Raw genomic sequence first — 19,940 nt, 5'->3', positions numbered from 1 at the left:
CTGCTTTTTTTTCTGGTCCCTTGATGCACATTTAAGGCCCGACTTTCAGCTGTGCATTCATTTCTTTTGGAGGCACAGGTGCCTCACACTCCTGAAAATCAGGGCCTCTTTTGCTTGTGAAGGGTGCTGGATTGACACTCTTGGGGACCCCAGTCCAGTCCCTCTTATCCACAGTACTGATATACCACAGGTAGCAACTTCTCGAACTAACCAATGTAAAGGATAACCTCTGGAGAAACCACCTTCACTGGTGAGATGGTAATTTATTCTCCATACTTATTCGGTATGCAGTACCAGTTGTGGTGATGTGACTGTTTATCCACTAGAAACTGAAGCAAGGTCACTAACTGTAGGCCTTTGTGACCCCTCATATAGTGTCACTGCTCACGAGTGAATACAAATTAATTTAAACCAGTGGTCTAGAAATAATTCCTATTTTTCCCCCCTTTCAATTGTAGATAACCTCTTTATGTACTACAAACAATTGGCTGTTTCCTTCTTCCTATCCCAGCACCTGCCCCAAACTAGTGGTGCTGAGCCATTTTTGGTCCCACCTGTTTGCATTCGGAAACAGGTTTGGCTTATAGGGTGGCACATTTTTTATAATTGTATCAACTGAGCTCTGAAGAGTAACTTTCCAAAACTCTTGAGCTTTTTTCTCTCTCCTTTGCAGCTTAAGAACTTTCATCTTAGATCATCATAGAGCGGCAGGCCCAGTACACCTTCATAGTCTGCAAAGCCCCAGATGTTGTTGTCTGACTCTTTTTTTGTTGTTGTTGTTGAAGAATAAAATGAAGGGTTCCGTTTGTTGGACAGACTGCCCCTTATGCTCCCCAGTGAGCCTTGCTCGCTCTCTTTCTTTCTCTTCCTCCTCTTGTGCACAAGCATTCAGTCTAGTATTCACCTGTCATGGATGAAGCATGTTAACTAGCTAGCTGTGTAATCAGATTATTGAGAGCTGGCTTGGCCAGGTCAGTTGGATGCCTCAATACACTTAGACCAAACCAAGTGCTGGCATGAAGTGGAGTCTCGATATCTTTGGTCTCACATACTGTAGCATAAGGCTTCTCAAGAGTGATCAGATCTATCATCTTTCTATTTCTGATTCTGTTTCTTAAGCACGGCCAGCAGGATGCATGTACTGGACAGACAAGGAGATGCAGAATTTACCATTTTCCAGTGGGGTTGTAAATGAACATGGGCTAACTTCTGCCCTCTACAGAGAATACACTTTTTCCTCTCCAGAGTTAAATCTGCCTCTGTCCACTTGCCATATGGCAGTGGGCCCAGAAAACAGACCTTTGAATATGTTCATGGATTCTTTACCCAATTGTCTGTTACCTAGCCAAGGGAGAGTTCCAAAGGACTGTCCCTGACGGATAACTCAGTTTCCAAACTCTTCTCGGTGAGGGTTGAGATGCAGCATAAAATTCCTGAAATAAGGCAACTAAGGACAGGGGAGCGGTCTCCTTCCAGGCAGTATGTTCTATGGGATTGAGCATGGTATTGGGACACAGAGTTGCTTGATTTCTAGTCCTGACTCTGTCACAAGATTTACTAGGCCAATGGCAAATCACATATTCTGTAAAGTGAGGCCGATAAAACAAACTTGAGATTGTTGTGAGCTTTAGTTAATGCTTGTGCGGCACTCTGAAGATTGCACTTACATAGCTGTTTACAAGTGATTACTACAAAGAACTCTGCCTGTAGTATTGATGGTAGAGAGTAAACTGCTCAGTAACTTTCCCTGAAATACGTTGCAAATACCAGTGCTATCTGATTTGATTATGTTTTCTGACATTACTGTTGGCTCTGGTCCTGCAAGAGCAGAGAAGTCTTGATCAAGTGGCTTATTCAAGGACAAATGTTTTAGCTGAGTCTCCCCCAGATTCCAGGCGAGTGAGGTTTTTTTTTTTTTTTTCCTCCTCATTTGGCAGGAAAAGGAAGGCTAATGATGCTCCTTTAAATGAAATGAAATTTGTTGCATTAGGTTAGTCTAGACGAAGGAAATCAAACTAATTAGCAGAAAGACTGTAATGACAGGTCTTCCTACACTGCACATTTAAAGTACCTCATCCAGGCTCCTGTGGTTTGGTATGTATTCAGAAGGATAGCTCCGGTCTTCCTTCCCACAAAAGATGAGAAATAGAATAATACTGGGCTTCAGTTAGAGACATAACCATAATTCAATACTAGGCAGAGGTCTGGGGGCCAGGAAGGCTGCCATGCCAAGCTAATGTCATAAAACACATAATCCCAGTTTATGCATGGCAACTGATCCCCCGTGATTGAATTTCAACTCAATAAGGGGCCCAGCTTATAAACTATTAAAATACAGAAAGAACAAATATTTACATTCTTAAGAAAACAAGAGAGGGTGAATCGCAGAACAGAGCATTAATCAAAGCCACAATGCCCTAGGTGTGGGACAGCCGATTGTTGCCATCAGTGTGAACTGGGGGAAAATGAAGTTAGTTTCTGGTATTTGGGATGTGCTGTACTACAGGTTCTTTTAAAACACCTCACTAGACAGTCCTCACTTTGTTACTGACCCATCTTGGTAGTAAAAATGAATAAACTGCAGTTTCAAACTTTTTCTGTAAGCTTCAAGTCCTTTCACCAGGTCCATTGTAAAACTAGAGTATGCGTTTTTTGGCATTTGAAATAGTCTAGGACAGAAGTAATATTTGTACCTAGGTATATAATTACATTTTAATCTATATTTGGACATCCTATATAGCCGTGCATAATCTGTTCAGGACATGGCTCAAGCACCAAATGTTGTGATCTACATCTGTTTTTGTATAATTGAAAAACATGACAGGAGAAAAAATGACTTTAAAGATATTAATATACGGATAGACTAAGTCACTCAGACTTCTTTAGAAGCCATACAAAGTAACTCTCAAACAAAATTTGGGTTTTTCACTCATGTAAAGAAGGAAGACAACTATTAAATTCCAACTCCAGAGTCTTTATCCTACATAGCAAGGAAAAGTTGGTAAGTAATATACCTGCTTAGAGTATGTACATTGATATGTTAGGACTACTATATAAAATATTTGTAGTCAGTCACTCACAAGCTTTTGCAGGATGCAAATAGGATCCAAAAGTTCATCCAACCGGCAAGATACAATCACGCTTGCTAGCCATACTACCCAAGCTTATTTCTGCTGTGGTATCCTTGCACAATGATACTGCAACAGCATCAAAGGTTTATATATACTTTAAATAACTCTGCCTCATAGTAGGAAAAAGAAAACTGTCTGCCTCACTCCTAAGAGGTACCAGATACTTCAACAATGGATGTCAATATAGGAGTCTAGATAGCATATAGTCTTTAATACACCTTTAATTATAAACCTTTAATATGGGTTTATATAGATTCTCATTCTGAGGTGCTGGGGCTGCTAAACACCCATAAGATAAAAGGTATGGATTTTCTAGCTCTTGTTATGCCAGAAGCTCAATCACTATAGATTTCAAGATTGTGCTGTACCAAGAAACTGCAAGAGGGAGGTAATGCATGGCTAGAGTAAAAGCCTTACAATTTTAAGTTTGACTTATAACTTTTTTAGTATGGTAACTTGTCATTTTGCTTTGAATAAAATGTTGAGGTTACGTCATGTGCAACAATCCCATATATTTACAGTAGGGGATTCCTAGAGCATTGCAAACATTCAGGTGGTGGTTTAGTTATGTTAGTTGTTTGGTCATATTATCAAAATGGGTGGTGATAGACGCCTGAAAAAAAGCCTCCCCTGGTGAGCTGAAACTCAAAGTGCAAACGCTTCAAAATAAAATAAACTCATCAAAGACACCCTTAAGCAGAATCTCAACTCATGCAGCGTAAATATTGATAACTTAGAAGATACCACTGAGGACAGACCTGAATGGAAAGCAACTATCAATAAACGATGGTTATAAACAGTGAGGAGGACAGATGTGAAAAACTGTTTGAAAAAAGGATCAAGTGTCATACCTTAAATTTTGAAGCAAAGTTGTTTTTCATTTTGAGATGTTGAAATGCTTTCTTTTGACAATTTCAAAGCTTTTTACTTGAAAATTTTCAAAATAGTTGCAACCAACCCTTTCCTGCAAAGAGTTTGTTTTGATAAATCAGTATTTTCTGATGTAAAAAGTCCTGCTGAAAAATACCTGACCAGCTCTAGACAGAACCTGTTTTTCAGTTCTCTGGGGTGGGGGGGATGCAATTTTGGCCAATACTGCACTTGTTTATATGTAGTGTGTGTGTGTGTGTGTGTGCATGCGGATATCCTCAGGTTTGCAGGGTTCTACTAATCAAATTAGCAGGTGTCTCAAAAACAGTGGAAGTGGTAAATAATGAAGAGGACAGGTCGCTTATTCAGAGTTTTGAATACATTTAAAGTATTGGGTTTTATGTTTACCCTTCTTATGTGTTCTGCAGTTGCAAGGGGCCTAGGATTGGGCATTTTAGTGGTTGAATTCATTAAATCAAGAAGCAGGTCCTCAAGGAATCAATTCTGAAGCACTTAGAGGAGAGGAAAGTGATCAGGAACAGTCAGCATGGATTCACCAAGGGCAAGTCATGTCTGACTAATCTAATTGCCTTCTATGGCGAGAGAACTGGCTCTGTGGATGAGGGGAAAGCAGTGGATGTGTTGTTCCTTGAGTTTAGCAAAGCTTTTGACACGGTCTCCCACAGTATTCTTGCCAGCAAGTTAAAGAAGTATGGGCTGGATGAATGGACTACAAGGTGGATAGAAAGTTGGCTAGATTGTCGGGCTCAACGGGTAGTGATCAATGGCTCCATGTCTAGTTGGCAGCCGGTATCAAGTGGAGTGCCCCAAGGGTCGGTCCTGGGGCCAGTTTTGTTCAATATCTTCATAAATTGATCTGGCTGAGGGTGCAATCCACACCATCCTCAAGTTTGCAGATGACATTAAACTGGGAGGAGAGGTAGATAGGATACAGAGGGACCTAGACAAATTAGAGGATTGGGCCAAAAGAAATCTGATGAGGTTCAACAAGGACAAGTGCAGAGTCCTGCACTTAGGACGGAAGAATCCCATGCACCACTACAGACTAGGGACCACATGGCTAGGCAGCAGTTCTGCAGAAAAGGACCTAGGGGTTACAGTGGACGAGAAGCTGGATATGAGTCAGCAGTGTGCCCTTGTTGCCAAGAAGGCCAATGGCATTTTGGGCTATATAAGCAGGGACATAGCCAGCAGATCGAGGGACATAATCGTTCCCCTCTATTCGACATTGGTGAGGCCTCATCTGGAGTACTGTGTCCAGTTTTGGGCCCCACGCTACAAGAAGGATGTGGGTAAATTGGAGAGAGTCCAGCGAAGGGCAACAAAAATGATCAGGGGTCTGGAACACATGACTTATGAGGAGAGGCTGAGGGAACTGGGATTGTTTAGTCTGCGGAAGAGAAGAATGAGGGGGGATTTGATAGCTGCTTTCAACTACCTGAAAGGGGGGTTCCAAAGAGGATGGATCTAGACTGTTCTCAGTGGTAGCAGATGACAGAACAAGGAGTAATGGGGGAGGTTTAGGTTGGATATTAGGAAAAACTTTTTCACTAGGAGGGTGGTGAAACACTGGAATGCATTATCTAGGGAGGTGGTGGAATCTCCTTTCTTAGGAGTTTTTAAGGTCAGGCTTGCCAAACCCTGGCTGGGATGATTTAGTTGGGGATTGGTCCTGCTTTGAGCAGGGGGTTGGACTAGATGACCTCCTGAGGTCCCTTTCCACCATTTCATAGAATATCAGGGTTGGAACGGTCTTCTAGCATAAAGGCCAGTGCCATTGCAACAAGATGGATACAGTACAGTGCTCGGATGACTTCATGCTGCTACTATGAAATAACAGAAGCACAGAAGTCGCCAAAGGAGATCTTAATGTGAGAAGGTAGCACTGGATCCTTTCTTCATACAAAGGTCCCTGACTGGGCATCTTTAGTTCAACTAATCTCCAAAATCAAATGGAACTAATAAAAAAAAAATGAAGAAAGTAGCGTTTTGTCTCCATGGCAAAGAATAGGAATTCTTTGCTTCGCACACCTATTTTGAGTGCTAGAACTTGGCATGTTATTTCCAAATTTATTTTCTGTCTCTTCCTTTAACAGAAGTACTACCTCATCTTAAATACTGAGGAAAGATTAATGGCTAAAGGTCTGAATATATAAATAACATGCATATATATTAAAATACATAACTTCTCTCCTCATTCTAGCCCTAAAGCAAAACAAAGGTTGAAAAGTAAACCTCTCCATAATAGAGATCCCAAAATTTTAAAGTTGAATGGCTGACCTTAATTATGGCCCCATGTGCATATCCCTTTCGAGTTCTAGATATGAAGGCTAGAAGGGATCATCGAGTCAGACCACTTGCATAACACAGGCATGGTATGCATTAAAAGGATTAAAAACTTGTCAACTGATAGGTGTCAAATTATAATTGTAAACATGGAATCATCAACAAGTTGGTGTGTTTCCAGTGGGAGTCCTGCAGGGATTTGTTCTTATCCATATGCTAGTTAACATTTTTATCGGTGATCTGCAAGAAAATGTAAAATTGTCACTGATAAAGTTAGCAGATGACACACAAATTAGGGGATGGTAAATAATGAAAAGGGCAGGTCACTGATTCAGAGTGATCTGGATTGCTTGGTAACCTGGGCACAAGCAGACAATGTGCATTTTAATATTGCTAAATATAAATGTATAAAACTAGGAACAAAGAATGCAGGCCATGCTTACAGAATGGGGGACTCTATACGGGGACACAGTGACTGAAAAATATTTGGGGATTGTGGTAGAACTCATGTTCAACTAATTATCTAGGTGTGATGCTGTGGCCAAAAGATCTAATGCAATTTTGGGATGCATAAACAGGAGAATCTCAAGTAGGAATAGAGGGTTTTTTCTTAACCTCTATATTTGGTACTGGGGTGACTGCTGCTGGAATACTGTGTCCAGTTCTGATGTCCACAATTCAAGAAAAATGTTGATAAATTGAAGAGGGTTCAGGTATGTATTTATAGAATAGACATTTATCATATCTCCTCTTTGATAAGCTAAACAGATCAGTCTTTTTTAGTGTTTCACTGTGAAAAGGTTTTCCAGAATCATTCTTGTGCCTCTTTGGTGAACCCTTTCAAGTTTTTCAACCGCCTTTTTGAAGTGCAGACACCAGAACTGGCCCCAGTATTCCATTATGCCCACACACAGGTAATTACACCTCTCTCTTTCTGTTTGTTGTTACCATTCCTATACATCCAAGGATTGAATTTGTCCTCTTAGCTGTGTTATCACAGTTTAAACGTGGCTTCTTAAGATTACAGAACATAATTAGAGCTGAGCTGGAACAGGACTTTCTGTTCCCCAAAATACGCTGAAGATTTTGACTTTTTTTTTTCCCATTCAATAGTCAGTTTTGGGGAAAAAATATCTAAGGTGTTTGTGGAAGAGTTCCATGCCTACTCAGCTAGTAGACAGAGAGCCAGGCAGCCTGCCCACTCCCCTTCCAGGAAATGAGGAGCTGGCAAGGTTGGAAAACCACTGCCTGGGGAGCTGGGTCTTACCAGGTGAGCTGCTGAGGAGCAAGCAGGGGGAGCTGACAGGAAACTAGACATCTTTCCAATGAAATTTTGAAATCAATATGTTCCCACGTTGCTATTGCCAAATCAGTGTGTTCTGCCAGGAGAACATTCCATTGGAACATTTCTGACCAGCTCTAATTATAATATGTAAGCTGGAAGTTCCTAGATGGCTACATGTATTGTGTTTGACTCACTACAGAGCTAAGTTGAATACTTCAATAAGTTACAAATAAATTAACCTTAATTATCAACTAACCTTTACAAGGGTCTGGAAGATCCAGTGCCAAGGGACCAGGAAGTCTACAGAGAGACAGATGAGCATAAATGGGTGACGTCTTGGTAAAAACAGTTATTGACTGCAATGGCTAGAATTTCACTGAATCTGAGTTTCTGATAATAGCATTGTTCACGTCTTACAAATATATACAAGCTTAAATGCGTGTTCTCCTGGCAAGCTGCCACTGTAGCCCTCTAACAATAGAGTGGGAGGGGTCTGATGATGTCCCACCCTGTTAGAAGGTGTTGGAATGCCGCAAATCGCGGCTACTTAGGCCATGCCTGCATTAGCACTCTTGTCAGGATAACTTTCACTCAGGGTGTTTTAAAAAAAAAAACAAAAAACAAACCAAAAAAACCCCACATCCCTGAGCGACATAAGTGACACATTGATGTGGACAGCGCTATGTTGGTGTGAGAGCTGCTCCCGCTGACGTCGTTGTTGCCTCTCCCGGAGGTGGTTTTTGTGACGTCAGTGGGAGAGCTGTCTCCTGTCGGCGTACAGCGTCTTCATCAGACACGCCGCAGTGGCACAGCTGCAGCGCTGCTTGTGTAGACAAGCCCTGCGTTCCTGCTAACTCACTGGAGTAGATATGGCTTATTAAACTTCTCTCTCCCTCTTCACCACAGATTCAAGAGGTTGGGGATTGGTCCTGCTTCGAACAGAGGATTGGACTAGACGGCGACCTCCTGAGGTCCCTTCCAACCCTGACGTTCTATGACTAGCCTTCTATCAAAGGGAGCTAGATCTTAGGAGATAGTCCTTATGCCAGGACTCTTGTGGGCGCTGATGGTAGCAGCCAACCTTGGGGGAGAACTCATTATGATTATATTTTTCTAAGTGATGTTTAACCTCTAATCAATAAGTGTGACTTCTGGCAGCAGGGTAGGGCCTCCCCCCACACGTTATACCATCAGACCTCATCTGACTTGGTGTTATTCCTGCAGTAGTTGCTCCTTAACAGCTGCAAAATGCCATGACAATGAATAGCAAAGGAGGAGCCTGACTTTATAAGCTGTGTTTCCTGGTTTAAAGTCAGGAGGCTCCTTTTTATTTTAAAGGCAAATCACTAGAAGTCAAAACTTTGTCTTTCCACAGCTCACTTTTTTGTAGGGCATGTGATGGAGGCCTGATGGCTTGTTAGAAGGCAGGGCTTATTTTTCACGGGAATATTATGACTCCATAGATCATTGTAGCTATAAACATTTTTTTTTAATCTCATGATTTATGTATGTTTCCATGAGTTTTTAAGAACCCAAAGTTGATCTAGTGTCCACTATCTCACAGTTCCAAATTCAACACATGCAGTAGAAATGCAGCTGAACCAAAGACATCAGGCGCAATTCTTTTCTGCACCAAGACACACGTGGCAATGGGTGGGGCCAGGGAACAAGTTACACCTCCTTGTTTGTCAAGGTGCCCTAGCTCCAGCTCTTATGTAAGTTACAGCATTGTAGGGGCTTCTGCTTTCACTTATAACAGCTGGCTATGGTCCTTAAGCAGCTTTATGCCCTCTGAGAATTGTCCTAGGGAAGCTTTCCTCTGCTCTACTTTTATACTGCAGGTAAGAATGGTGTGAAGATGGGCTCCACTGCCTTTATGCTAATTGAGATTTTTCCCCTTTGCTGGAGGAATGCTCACCTGGCCAGTTGTGGCCAGATTAAATCCCCTTTGTGAATCTTGGGTGGAACGGAACTGGGTCTGAGGCTCTGGCCCATTATTGCCAGCTGCCTATATTCAGTGGACCCAGCCTATTCAGAAACAAAATCAACTTAACATTCACCATGTTACTTTTGCACCTATAGAGTAGGCTTCTCCAAAATGCTGCTGTGCTTTCATTGAGGTTTCTTTTCTTTTTTGTGGTGGTTACCTGGAATATATAGTGCATGGAATGTTTCTGTCACCAGGTTGTATGTACCTTTTGTTTTCTTGAATACAGTTTGTGCGGCTTACAGTGCCTGGGTTTAAGAGGGAGTGATTTGCAGGTTAGCACGGCTCTGAAGAGGCACCCATGTGGTTAGAAATGTGGTGATCTAAAAGGATGCACAACACTTGGACCTCCTAGTTTAGGACAGAGCAATAGGGTAAGTGGAGTGGCTCTGTCTGTCTGACATGAAGTTGTAATTGTTTGTGGGGCTTTGTATGTGTCATGAGCCATGTGGAGAATGCACGTTCATAAACAACATGGGGATAGATTATTTCACCCATTACTGGAGTGCGGCTACAAGTGCACAATAATGTGAGATCAGTTTGAGGAAGTGTGGGATACCTATATCAAACTGAAACTAAATGTGGGACTGTAGCTATCTGATTAGGTTTTGGCTTGGATACCAGGGTTGACATCCAGTGGTCATGGTGGTGAATCTGCAGAGAACCTTTTCCAAGAGTTTTATCCAGTCTTCATCTGAGTATTAATGTGCTGAATGTTAAGCATGCTGAAAATAGGCCATTTATTTAAAGCACCAAAGAGATCAATGGACACTCAGTACCTTTGCAAGCCAGTTTGTTTATTTGCTAATTTAGGGGGGTGTGGGTAGATGTGTACGTGTCCCTACCAACTCCAAAGCCCAGCATCTCCTTATACCATACTGGATCATTTCAGTACTAAATCAGAGGAAACTGTCACTTGTGTCTCTATTGCCGTACATTTTCTTGTTCCTATTTCCTCAGAAATACTTTTGAGGGTGTTGTGAAGGTTTAGGCCTAACGTGTCAAAGGGAATTCTGTACAGGTGGCCTAACTTCCTCCTACAGAGAGTGATGACCTTCAGGAACATAAGACTTGCCAGACTGGATCAAATGACTGGTTCATGAAATCCAGTGGCCTGTCTCTAACAGTGGCCAGTTCCAGATGCAGGAAACTGTAATGGACAATTATGGAATAATCTGCTAACTGGGAAAATTTCTTAATGTCTCAGTTAGTGACTGGCTTATTCTTTGTAAAAAAAAAAAAAAAAAAAAAAAAGTCTTATCCATATATGTGTGCTTCTCTTTTAATCATACTAAATTATTCACCTGAAGGACCTTGTAGCAATGAGTCCAACAGATTAACAATGTATTGTACTTGTATATTTTCTCGTAATAGTTGTGCATTTGTTGTCTTTCAATTTTGTGGCTGCTTAGAGCCACTCGGGAATATATAAGTTCACTCTGACAGCAAAATACATAAAACCCCAGAAACTTCAGAAGAAATGTGAAGGAGATTATTCTGGTAGACACCGCTTGATAGCTGACTGTATTATGATTTGGAACTAGACTAGAATTGGAACCCCAAAGCTTGAAACAGGATTATATACTGTGAAGTCGCATTTTACTTTATTTCTTTCCCATCTGACTGGGGTTGCACAGATGGGCTTTCAGGAGATTGGCAGACCTTATTTGACTTGTGAAACTTAGCCAACTGGTCTCCCAGTTGTTCCTGGTGGGGAGAAGTTAGTTCAGGTCTAGCTTCTGTTAACTGATGGTTTGCGCAGTTTACCCATAAGGTGGCAAAATGATCAATTTATCAATGAGAAAATGGTAGTTAAAAGGTTTGGAAGAAGTAGCGAATTCTTACTGTAGGTGAGTCTTGGCCGGGCTGTGTCTCCCAGTGGCCAGAAACCCATCCTGCTGGCATACTTGGTGACCATTGAGCGCTAAAAACTAGCCGTTCTGCTAGGGAACTAAACAGATGTTAAATCTTAATATCCCAGCTCCATTAATAAACTATGTAGACTTAAATACAATGAAATAAATCTGTATATTGGGCTCAATACATGAGTAACTGGATACAATTCTGTGGCCTGTGTTAAGCAGGAGGTCAGACTAGATAATCTACTGGTCCCTTCATTTCTTCATTGCCATGTCCTGTGTCCAACACTTGATGATTTTAGACATGATGGCAGGGATTTCTTCAACGGGGCAGAAGAAACAGACTTAAGTTATGGCAAATAGAAAACATTTCCTTTCTCCTAAGGTGAATGAAGAGTATAATAGCCATATCTACAATTCTTTAGTGAACACTGTCTAGCTGCTGCTGTGATGGGAAAATATCTGTGCTGATAAAATAAAGGCAAATTGTGCTGAAGTGTTATGTCTTCTAACCGTCACTTGTATTATTCTTGCAGGATGCTCTGGAAACTTGCCTTATCTGTTTTTCTGGTGGCGGCCTTGGTTAAAGTAACAGATACCAGGAAAAACCGACCTGCAGGAGCAATTCCATCTCCCTACAAAGATAGCACAAGCAACAACTCGGAGAGGAGGCAGCATCTGAACAAAGAAGTACTGGCCTCCAGCCAGGAGGCCCTGGTGGTCACTGAGAGGAAGTACCTTAAAAGTGACTGGTGCAAAACCCAACCCCTGCGGCAGACAGTCAGCGAGGAGGGCTGCATAAGCCGCACCATCATCAACCGTTTCTGCTATGGCCAGTGCAACTCCTTCTACATCCCCCGGCACGTGAAAAAGGATGAGGAATCCTTCCAGTCCTGTGCTTTCTGCAAGCCTCAGAAAGTCACCTCCTTCACTGTGGAGCTGGAGTGCCCTGAGCTGGATCCACCTTTCAGACTCAAGAAAATCCAGAAAGTCAAGCAGTGCAGGTGTATGTCTGTGAACCTCAGCAACTCTGACAAACAGTGAAAGCAAGTATCTGGCTACTGCTTGGCATCACCCCATCGGATTTGCTGCTGTCTCTCCTCTTCCCTGAGCAGACTCATTGTCTGGTTTTCTTTCTTCAGGATGCATCTCTCTAGCAGGGAAGGCTCACTTGTCATTTGCCTACTGGAAATAAAGCTTGGCCTGGGCTATGTTAGGCACCTTGCCATAAAACCTCAGCATATTTCCGATCTAATCATCTTGCAATTGTATCTTTAAGGGTGGAGCTGGCCTCTCCGAATTTGGGATTGATGATCATCTAGGTGAGCGATGGCTGAATCCAGCATTTCCCACTATGTGGGAAAAACCCTCTGCCCTACACTCCAGTCCTTTCTGTGGGAAGAAAATGTGTCTCGCTACCTTTCCGTCTCACTCAGTGTTCAGTCTGGAGCTTTTCACCCTCCTATTTAAGTGCTTGGTGCTGCCACCTGCGGCTGTGAGGTGCAGCTTTGGGATACAGTACAGTGCTCAAAGAAAGGGAGGGGCAGTGAGCCTGATCCAGGAACTCTCACGTTGGATGACAGAATGGCTCTGCACTCCTTGTCTGAGATGGAGATAAGCATGGGGAGAGGGAACATTAGGCCAGCCACAGCTCTCTCAGCAGCCCCTGCTTTTCCGTCAACAGACTGAAGATGGATTCTTGTGCTGTTGCAATTTGACTATATCACACACACAGTCTCTACGGCAATGTTTATTTTGTAACCTAGCTATAGTAAAATTGTTTAAAATATTATTAGACCTAGCCATGTATATTTTTCTTGTGGCAGAATATTCCGAAGATTAGATTAAAGTGTTTTTGAGTAAATAGACTTGATTGCTAGGTCAGTCACCTGACATGAAACTGACAGGTTTTGAGTGGGCTTTCAGTAGATTCTGCCTTAGTTTGTTCCGAAACCCATCCAGTTATTACTGTGTATTTATTCCTGCAAGGGGTGGGTTTGCGGGGAGGGTATTAAAACAGTTGTAGGAGCAGTATTTCACTTAAGTTATTAAAGCATTGCAGCACAAAGGACAGATTGCAGTCATTGTTGCTTTGAATACAAAAGCTGCCTTACATATCAGTTTCTTCAGGTGTCGGGAGTGGCATCTTCCACACAGCGAATGGGAATCAAGTGACCTTTGTCACGTTGAGGGAAGAGTAGGCTAGCAAGTGATTGTAGAATGTGGTCACAGCTACAGAAATGAGAAAGGGTTCTGTCCCATCCTTTACAAATTGGGCGGGAATAAGCTGTTGTAACTACTGCAGCACTGTTGCCCCATTACATTTTTGATATAGGGGTATAATGAATCGATGGATATTTCAATTCGTTTAAAGTACATAGTAAGTTACTCACTCACCAAACTTTAGCATGTTTGTATATTCAGTATGTTCCAGTTCAGATGTGTAAGACCAGTGGCTGTAATGTCTTCTCTTTAAATGCAGCAAGTTAATCAAAGAGCACAGAAACTAATACAAGAGACTAATGTGTGACCTTGTTGCATGTCTTATAGCTTAGCATCTGCAATACTTCTGGGCTAGTGAAATCAGCCTGTGGAGCACTTCTCTGGCAACGTCTTTAGGAATGACCAATCCAAAGGGTTAAAAGTGTTACAAACTGTTGCCAGCTATGAGTTCAATGGCATAGTTCACTATTATGTGAGGCAGGCTGCTTTAAGAGGCTTTTGGTACTGATCTCTGCTAGAGCTCACCAATCGGTTTATGGGGATTGGCACAGGGAGGATGGGATCGGGTAGGTATGTTATCCCTACATTGTTACAGCTACATTGCATGTATTTTCTGCCTTGTTGTTACACAATGTCAGAGCTGCCAAGGGAGACTCCTAGTCTAGGGCTTGCTTTAGAGGCTGGTACTGCTACACTGTCAGCCATACAAATGGGCACTGCTGAATCTAGGTTATTGGGAGCTTTTTGACAGTAGAGAGGGAGTTTGAAATGCCTGCAACCCATTAGGGTTCTAGGATTATGAGTGTGTCCTTGAAGGAAGAGATTGTAAAGCCAGGCCCATGTGGTTAAAACTAGATAGAAATTCTCTGGGCCCTTCTTAATTATATTAACTCTACAAATTATTTAAGGAAAAATATGCAAGAATGCTTATTAAGCTACACCCAAGCAGGGTTTCTCACCAACTTGCAATATGAATATGCTGCAGCATGAAGCTCCTCCTTGGGGCTGTTTGTATGTAAAAACTGAATAGAGCTTGTAATGGTTCAAACTGTATTTAATTCTTGTTTTATAAATGAAAACAAAAAAAATGAAGAAATGCTATAATTATTTTATAGGTGTACTGTTAAATTATAGAACAAATAAAGATACTCTAGGGTTATATGGATTCCAGGTGTGTGGGCTTTGCTTCTAACTTCAGAATCTCTTACCACTATTTTAACTGATGGTGTATTGGCTCAGTCTCCGGTTCTGCGAGGGCTCCATTTCGAATTTGCCACAAGACTCGGACAAAAGACTATATGTATTTGTGCTACCTTGGGAGCGTGTGGGAACAAGACAGTTACAACCTGCTCTTGAGTTACCTTCTTGCTTGGAAATGAGGAGGGGCAATAACATTCACTAGCCCTATGTGTGGTAAATAACATCCCACTCTCAAATGCTGGTTCAGCTATGCTGGCCAATGACTTGTGAGGGCGGAGCTAAAGCTCCACCAATGGCTGGCCTGCCTGTCCACAGAGGCTGTCCTGTGTCATGCTTCAGCCTACATGGTGCTACCCACAATGCAGATGGCCTTTCTAAGGAAGTAAAGGGTTGCCTTATGCACTTGCCCTGATATTGCAAGGAAGAGAGTGGCCAAGATTTCTAGTGATTGGGTTGAACTGGAGAGAAGATGGTTGCATAGCAGGTGTCAGGAGTGTGTGGCTCTCCCGCTGCTTGCCATTTGTCCTCCACAAAATAAATTCTTCCAAGTTTAACAGCCTTTGGCAAAATGTCTTTTATAATAGTCAGTTGGAATGAAACCAAACAGAGACTTGTGAAACTTACACTTTATAAGGGTTAGTTTAACTTCCAAAGTAAGATTTTTTTTGTGTGTGTGTGTGTGAGCCAAATACATTTTGCCTTCAAGATGCATCATAGAGCACCTTGTTCTAAGGTAGCTGTAAGTGTTGAGGGGGCTGCTTATTTCATTTAATAAACTTAATGATTCAGATCCTGCTTCAAAAGGGATGGGTCTTAGCTACTTGAGTGCAAGAAGAATCTCCGTTAGCAGAACTTGCGTCTGACACACCTAAGTAGTCACTTGGGAATGCTGAGAAAGGTGGTATGTGCCCTAACCACCATGCTACAGAGTCATTTTCCCCACCTGCCTTCTGGGCCAGTGATTATTCAAGTTGTTTTTATAAGGTAGAACAGCTTCACCTGCAGAAACTGAGGGAAAACCATCACCCGGGGTAGGGGGTCATAGGCCTGGGTTCAATCAAGCCCCTGCTCTGTATTGGGTAGAGTCAAGGTTTGAACCTTGGTCTCTTCTGTGTGAGCACTTTAGCCAGTAAGTAAAGGTTACAAAGGGATACCTTTTCTCTCCTTGGCTAGGTGAGCTCAGAGCATGCCTACGGGATTAGGTTCCTTGGGTGTGATAGGTGGAGTGGGGTAAAATCTCATTTGAGAATCCTGTTGGGGCTTAACTGTGAGCTAGCGGTCAGGATTTAGCAGCTGAGCAGGGGTTTTGAGGATCTAAATTTGGGGTTAAGGAACCTAAATCCCTCTTTGGATGGATCTAGCCCTAGCTATGCCTTTCCAGCCTCCAGCTACCTGATAAGTGCAAAGATAAAGGGATTATCTTCCCCCAAGAAGTATGGGGAGAGCATGGCAGATCCTTCCAGATAAATAGAATAAACACTGGATACCCAGCTGCACATTCTGTGACACCTTGAAAACATGCCATATAGTCATCATAGAATTACGGACTCCACAGGGCCCTGATTTGGGATTAATATGTCATTGCCTACCTCTTGGGTATATCTACACTAGAGTTTTGAAACATGAACTCATGTGGGATGAGCCTAGGCTGAACTACAGATGATTGCAGAGGGCCCAGAAGAGCCTTTACTCACATGCTAACTGGCAGTCCATTAACTCCAGGTACAAACCTCTACTGCAAACATGCCTTAGTTACTGTTTCAGGCTACCTGCAGCTGTAGGTAGGGGTGTGTGTGTGTACACACCCACATTCATCAGTTTCTCTTGCTTTAGGGGTGTTCTGAGAGCCTTAAAAGCACAGAAATGAGTGATATTAGTACTTCCCTACCTCACAGGGGAGGTAAGAAAACCAAAATATGACGGGGCTCAGACACTATGGTGATTACAACCATGTAAGTATTAATTTAAAAAAAAAAGTTTTGCCTCAGTTTCTTCATCTGTAAAAGTAGGTTTGTTAATACTTAGTTTTGTGAAGTGCTCTGAGATAGGGATGAAAGTGCTAAGTACTGTTAAATCACTAGACACATAGTCATTGAAGTACCATACGGCCTGAAGGTTTCAATTTGCAACGCAAAACAACACAAGCCTTTTATAACCACTTATAAAAGCCACACTGGAATTCTCATTCTCAGTGAGCCACATCTGTATATCAGGCATGGAAGCAATAATTTAGAATGATGCAATTTGCTTAAGTAAGGGGGCGTAAAGCAAGGCTGGAACTTTCAGCTGCAGTGTCGCTGGTAAAAGAGCAGCCAAATCTGAAAACCGTTGCAACAAACTAAGCTGTGTATTTTTCACATCACTGTAGGGTAAAAAAAATCTGCCAATCATGATACCAGAGCTCACAGCTGTACCCATGAACGGTGAGGATCTTAGGTTTATTCATGTTGTGTAGTACCATGAGTAATTAGGTACTACACCATTAGCCAACTTTTTAGTCTCATGAAAACCAAATGCCCCTTCCCTGAGGCCTTGTGCCCCACCCCCATCTCCCCTCCTGTCATGATTTGCTCTCCCCCACCCACTTTCACTGGGCTGGGGTGGGGGTGTACACTCTGGGAGGGAGTTAGGGTGTGGGAGGGCATGCTGACCTGGGGCAGAGGGTTCAGGTGTGGGAGCATGATCAGGAACAGACTCCAGCTGGGCAGGCTTATGAGCAATATGTATTGAAATGTAAAAGTATAGAGTACCTCATGCAGCTTTCACCATGAAAATTCGTGTGGGCTCCAAAACATTGCAAGTGACTGCTGATCTTGCAGCTAATGTGCCAAATTTACTAAGGCCTAGATCCACACAGGCTCCCTGTGCAATGCCTGGGGAGCTTAAGAAGCCACCCCAGGGCAGGGGGAGGAATGCTACATACGCTAGCCAGTAGGGATGAGGCAAGGGTCTTAGGGCTGAACCCCTCAAATGTGTTTAGGCACTGTTCCATAAGAGTTAGAGGCCTAAACCCCTTTGGGCCTAGGCACTGAAGTCCAGCACTGCACTCTGCTCAGGGTTCATAGCCATGCCCCCCGCCCCCTTCTGGAGCTAGGTTCCTATGCCCTTTTTTGCCTTTATAACTTTTAACACAGACAGGGCCCTACCCATGAGGGCACCCCTAGTTTGAGGCTTAAGCATGAGCTGGGTTCAGGAATCAGTGCACATGCCCAAATCCTAACCCTTTACCAATGGAAACTTGGGTGCCTAGAGACTGAAAGCATCTCCAGGATTAGGCAGCAGCTGAACAGGGTTTTAGATATTCTGGCTTTAGAAGCTAGTTAGCTAATGTGGCAGGTGCCCAAATGCCTTTTGGCACTAATCCCTAGGTGCAAACCATTCCATTGACTGCAATAGAATTGTTCACACTTATGTTGGAAGCAACTGGCTTAATGTGTGCTCTTCGCATACCTACTCCCCCCCTGCCCCACGCACACAAAAGACAACTAAGTCCAGGATTTCTCACATTATCCAAAAGCTATTAAATGTGGGCACTCCCATGGGATGCAGAAGAGCCAGGTTCAAAAACCTCATGCTCCCTTATTGGGAGCAGGGACTTGAAGCTGGTCTCCCAGATGAGTGGTCTAATCGTCAGGATGTGGCATCAACCTTTGTCTGGCCCAGTGAATATGTAATTATTTAACACAAAGTGGAACAGCTTCCACAGGAAAGATAGCTAGAGAGTGCCAGGAATACCTTTTGCCTGGTGATCAGGGTACTCACCAAGGTTGCTGGAGACCTGGGTTCAATCCTTCCTCCAACTCAGGCAGAACAGAGATTTGCAAACAAACAGGTATCCCACATCTCAGGTGAGTGCTTTGACTACTGGGCAATTGGCTATAATTGGTCAGTGGAATCTCTCTCTGGTTTTTCACCAGAAAGGGTTGACCTGGTTCAGGCCCCTAGCCCCAGGAGGTTAAGAATCCTGAGCAGAGAGGAACCTTGATGTGGCCTGTCAGTCAAGGCTCCAAGACCCAGGTCAATGGGATTTAGCCGTTGGGGCCTAACTATTTCCCTTGTTTTCTTCATTTCACTGGTGGGTAGCTTCTTCAGCTCGCTGCTCAGCTTGCTGGCTTCCGAGAATCCTTTTCTTAGGCACCTAATGCTCCCCCTACAATATACAGGGCATTTAAGTCAAGGCTGATGATTCCACTGGATGGCAAGATACCTCGGCATTAGGTGTTCCAATGCATGTTGGAGAGTGGCCACTAGTGGTGACTGATGAGAAATGACAAAGAAAAAAAAATCCTGGCTACCCTGAAAGATGCAGAAACTTCAGGGGAACTGGAGACAGTAGAAGATGAAGCACAATTTAAGTGTAGCTGTCAGCAACACCTATCATTCAGCTTGCCTAAGAACAAGAGTGTCTTTCCCAGGAGCTGGGAATTGGAGTGACAAATACAGAGATACACGTCCCAGGCTAACAAAACTTTAGCACTTTCTCGGTGAATTTGGCCCATGATGCTATATTAAAGAAACCCTCATTTCAACACTGCATTGCAGTGTTGATACTGAAGTGTGATAGGCTCCTAAGTACCTTTGAGGAGCTGGAGTATCTGCCATTGATTTTAATAGGGGAGTTAATGCACTAAATACCTTTGAGGATCTGTCCCTTCGGCTTTATTAAAAGGGTGAGGTGGGGTAATTTCTTTACTCAAAGTATTGTCCCCATCTCTAGCTCTCTGTTGATCTCTTGTGCTTACAGACTTTGCCAGAGACTCAATGTAAACCGAATAGTTTTGCACGTGAACATTCTCTATTTAAATACATATAACAAGGCCACATTGCTTCCTGAATTCAGCAGTGCTAAGTTTATACAGGAGGAAGCCCAAAGCCTCCATTCTTTTTTCTCTGCATATGCTAATGGAGCTTGAAGGGGTAAGTGGTTGCCATATAAATGTACAAATGCACTGGAGGAATTCACAAGATCGAACCTGAAAAAGAGAATTAAACCGCATACGTTACGAAGTGAATTAGCATTTATACAGCCTGAAAAAGAGAAATGCACATCACCTCACTTCACCAGAGCGGAGTCATTC

At 42.8% G+C, this 19,940-nt stretch overlaps 1 protein-coding gene across 4 annotated transcripts in view; it reads left to right on the top strand.

Moving 5' to 3' along the window:
• Positions 1 to 14,812, top strand: part of GREM2 (gremlin 2, DAN family BMP antagonist) — a 53,280-nt gene extending 38,468 nt beyond the window's left edge. For 3 of the 4 annotated variants that reach the window (XM_073335262.2, XM_073335263.2, XM_073335261.2), the window contains one exon: positions 11,976 to 14,812. In XM_073335262.2, coding sequence (XP_073191363.1) covers positions 11,977 to 12,483 — 507 coding nt within the window. In that variant the 5' untranslated portion in view covers position 11,976 and the 3' untranslated portion in view covers positions 12,484 to 14,812. Of the gene's footprint in view, positions 1 to 9,846; positions 9,955 to 11,975 lie in introns of those variants that run through there. The other variant, XM_078851941.1, reaches the window with a different exon arrangement.
• Positions 14,813 to 19,940: the final 5,128 nt, after the last annotated feature.

This window comes from Lepidochelys kempii, chromosome 3, assembly GCF_965140285.1.
Source record: "Lepidochelys kempii isolate rLepKem1 chromosome 3, rLepKem1.hap1, whole genome shotgun sequence".
In the NCBI taxonomy this organism is placed as follows: domain Eukaryota; kingdom Metazoa; phylum Chordata; order Testudines; family Cheloniidae; genus Lepidochelys; species Lepidochelys kempii.
The sequence above is the reverse complement of the archived record's forward strand: the minus strand, read 5'-3'. Positions and strand labels throughout refer to the sequence as shown.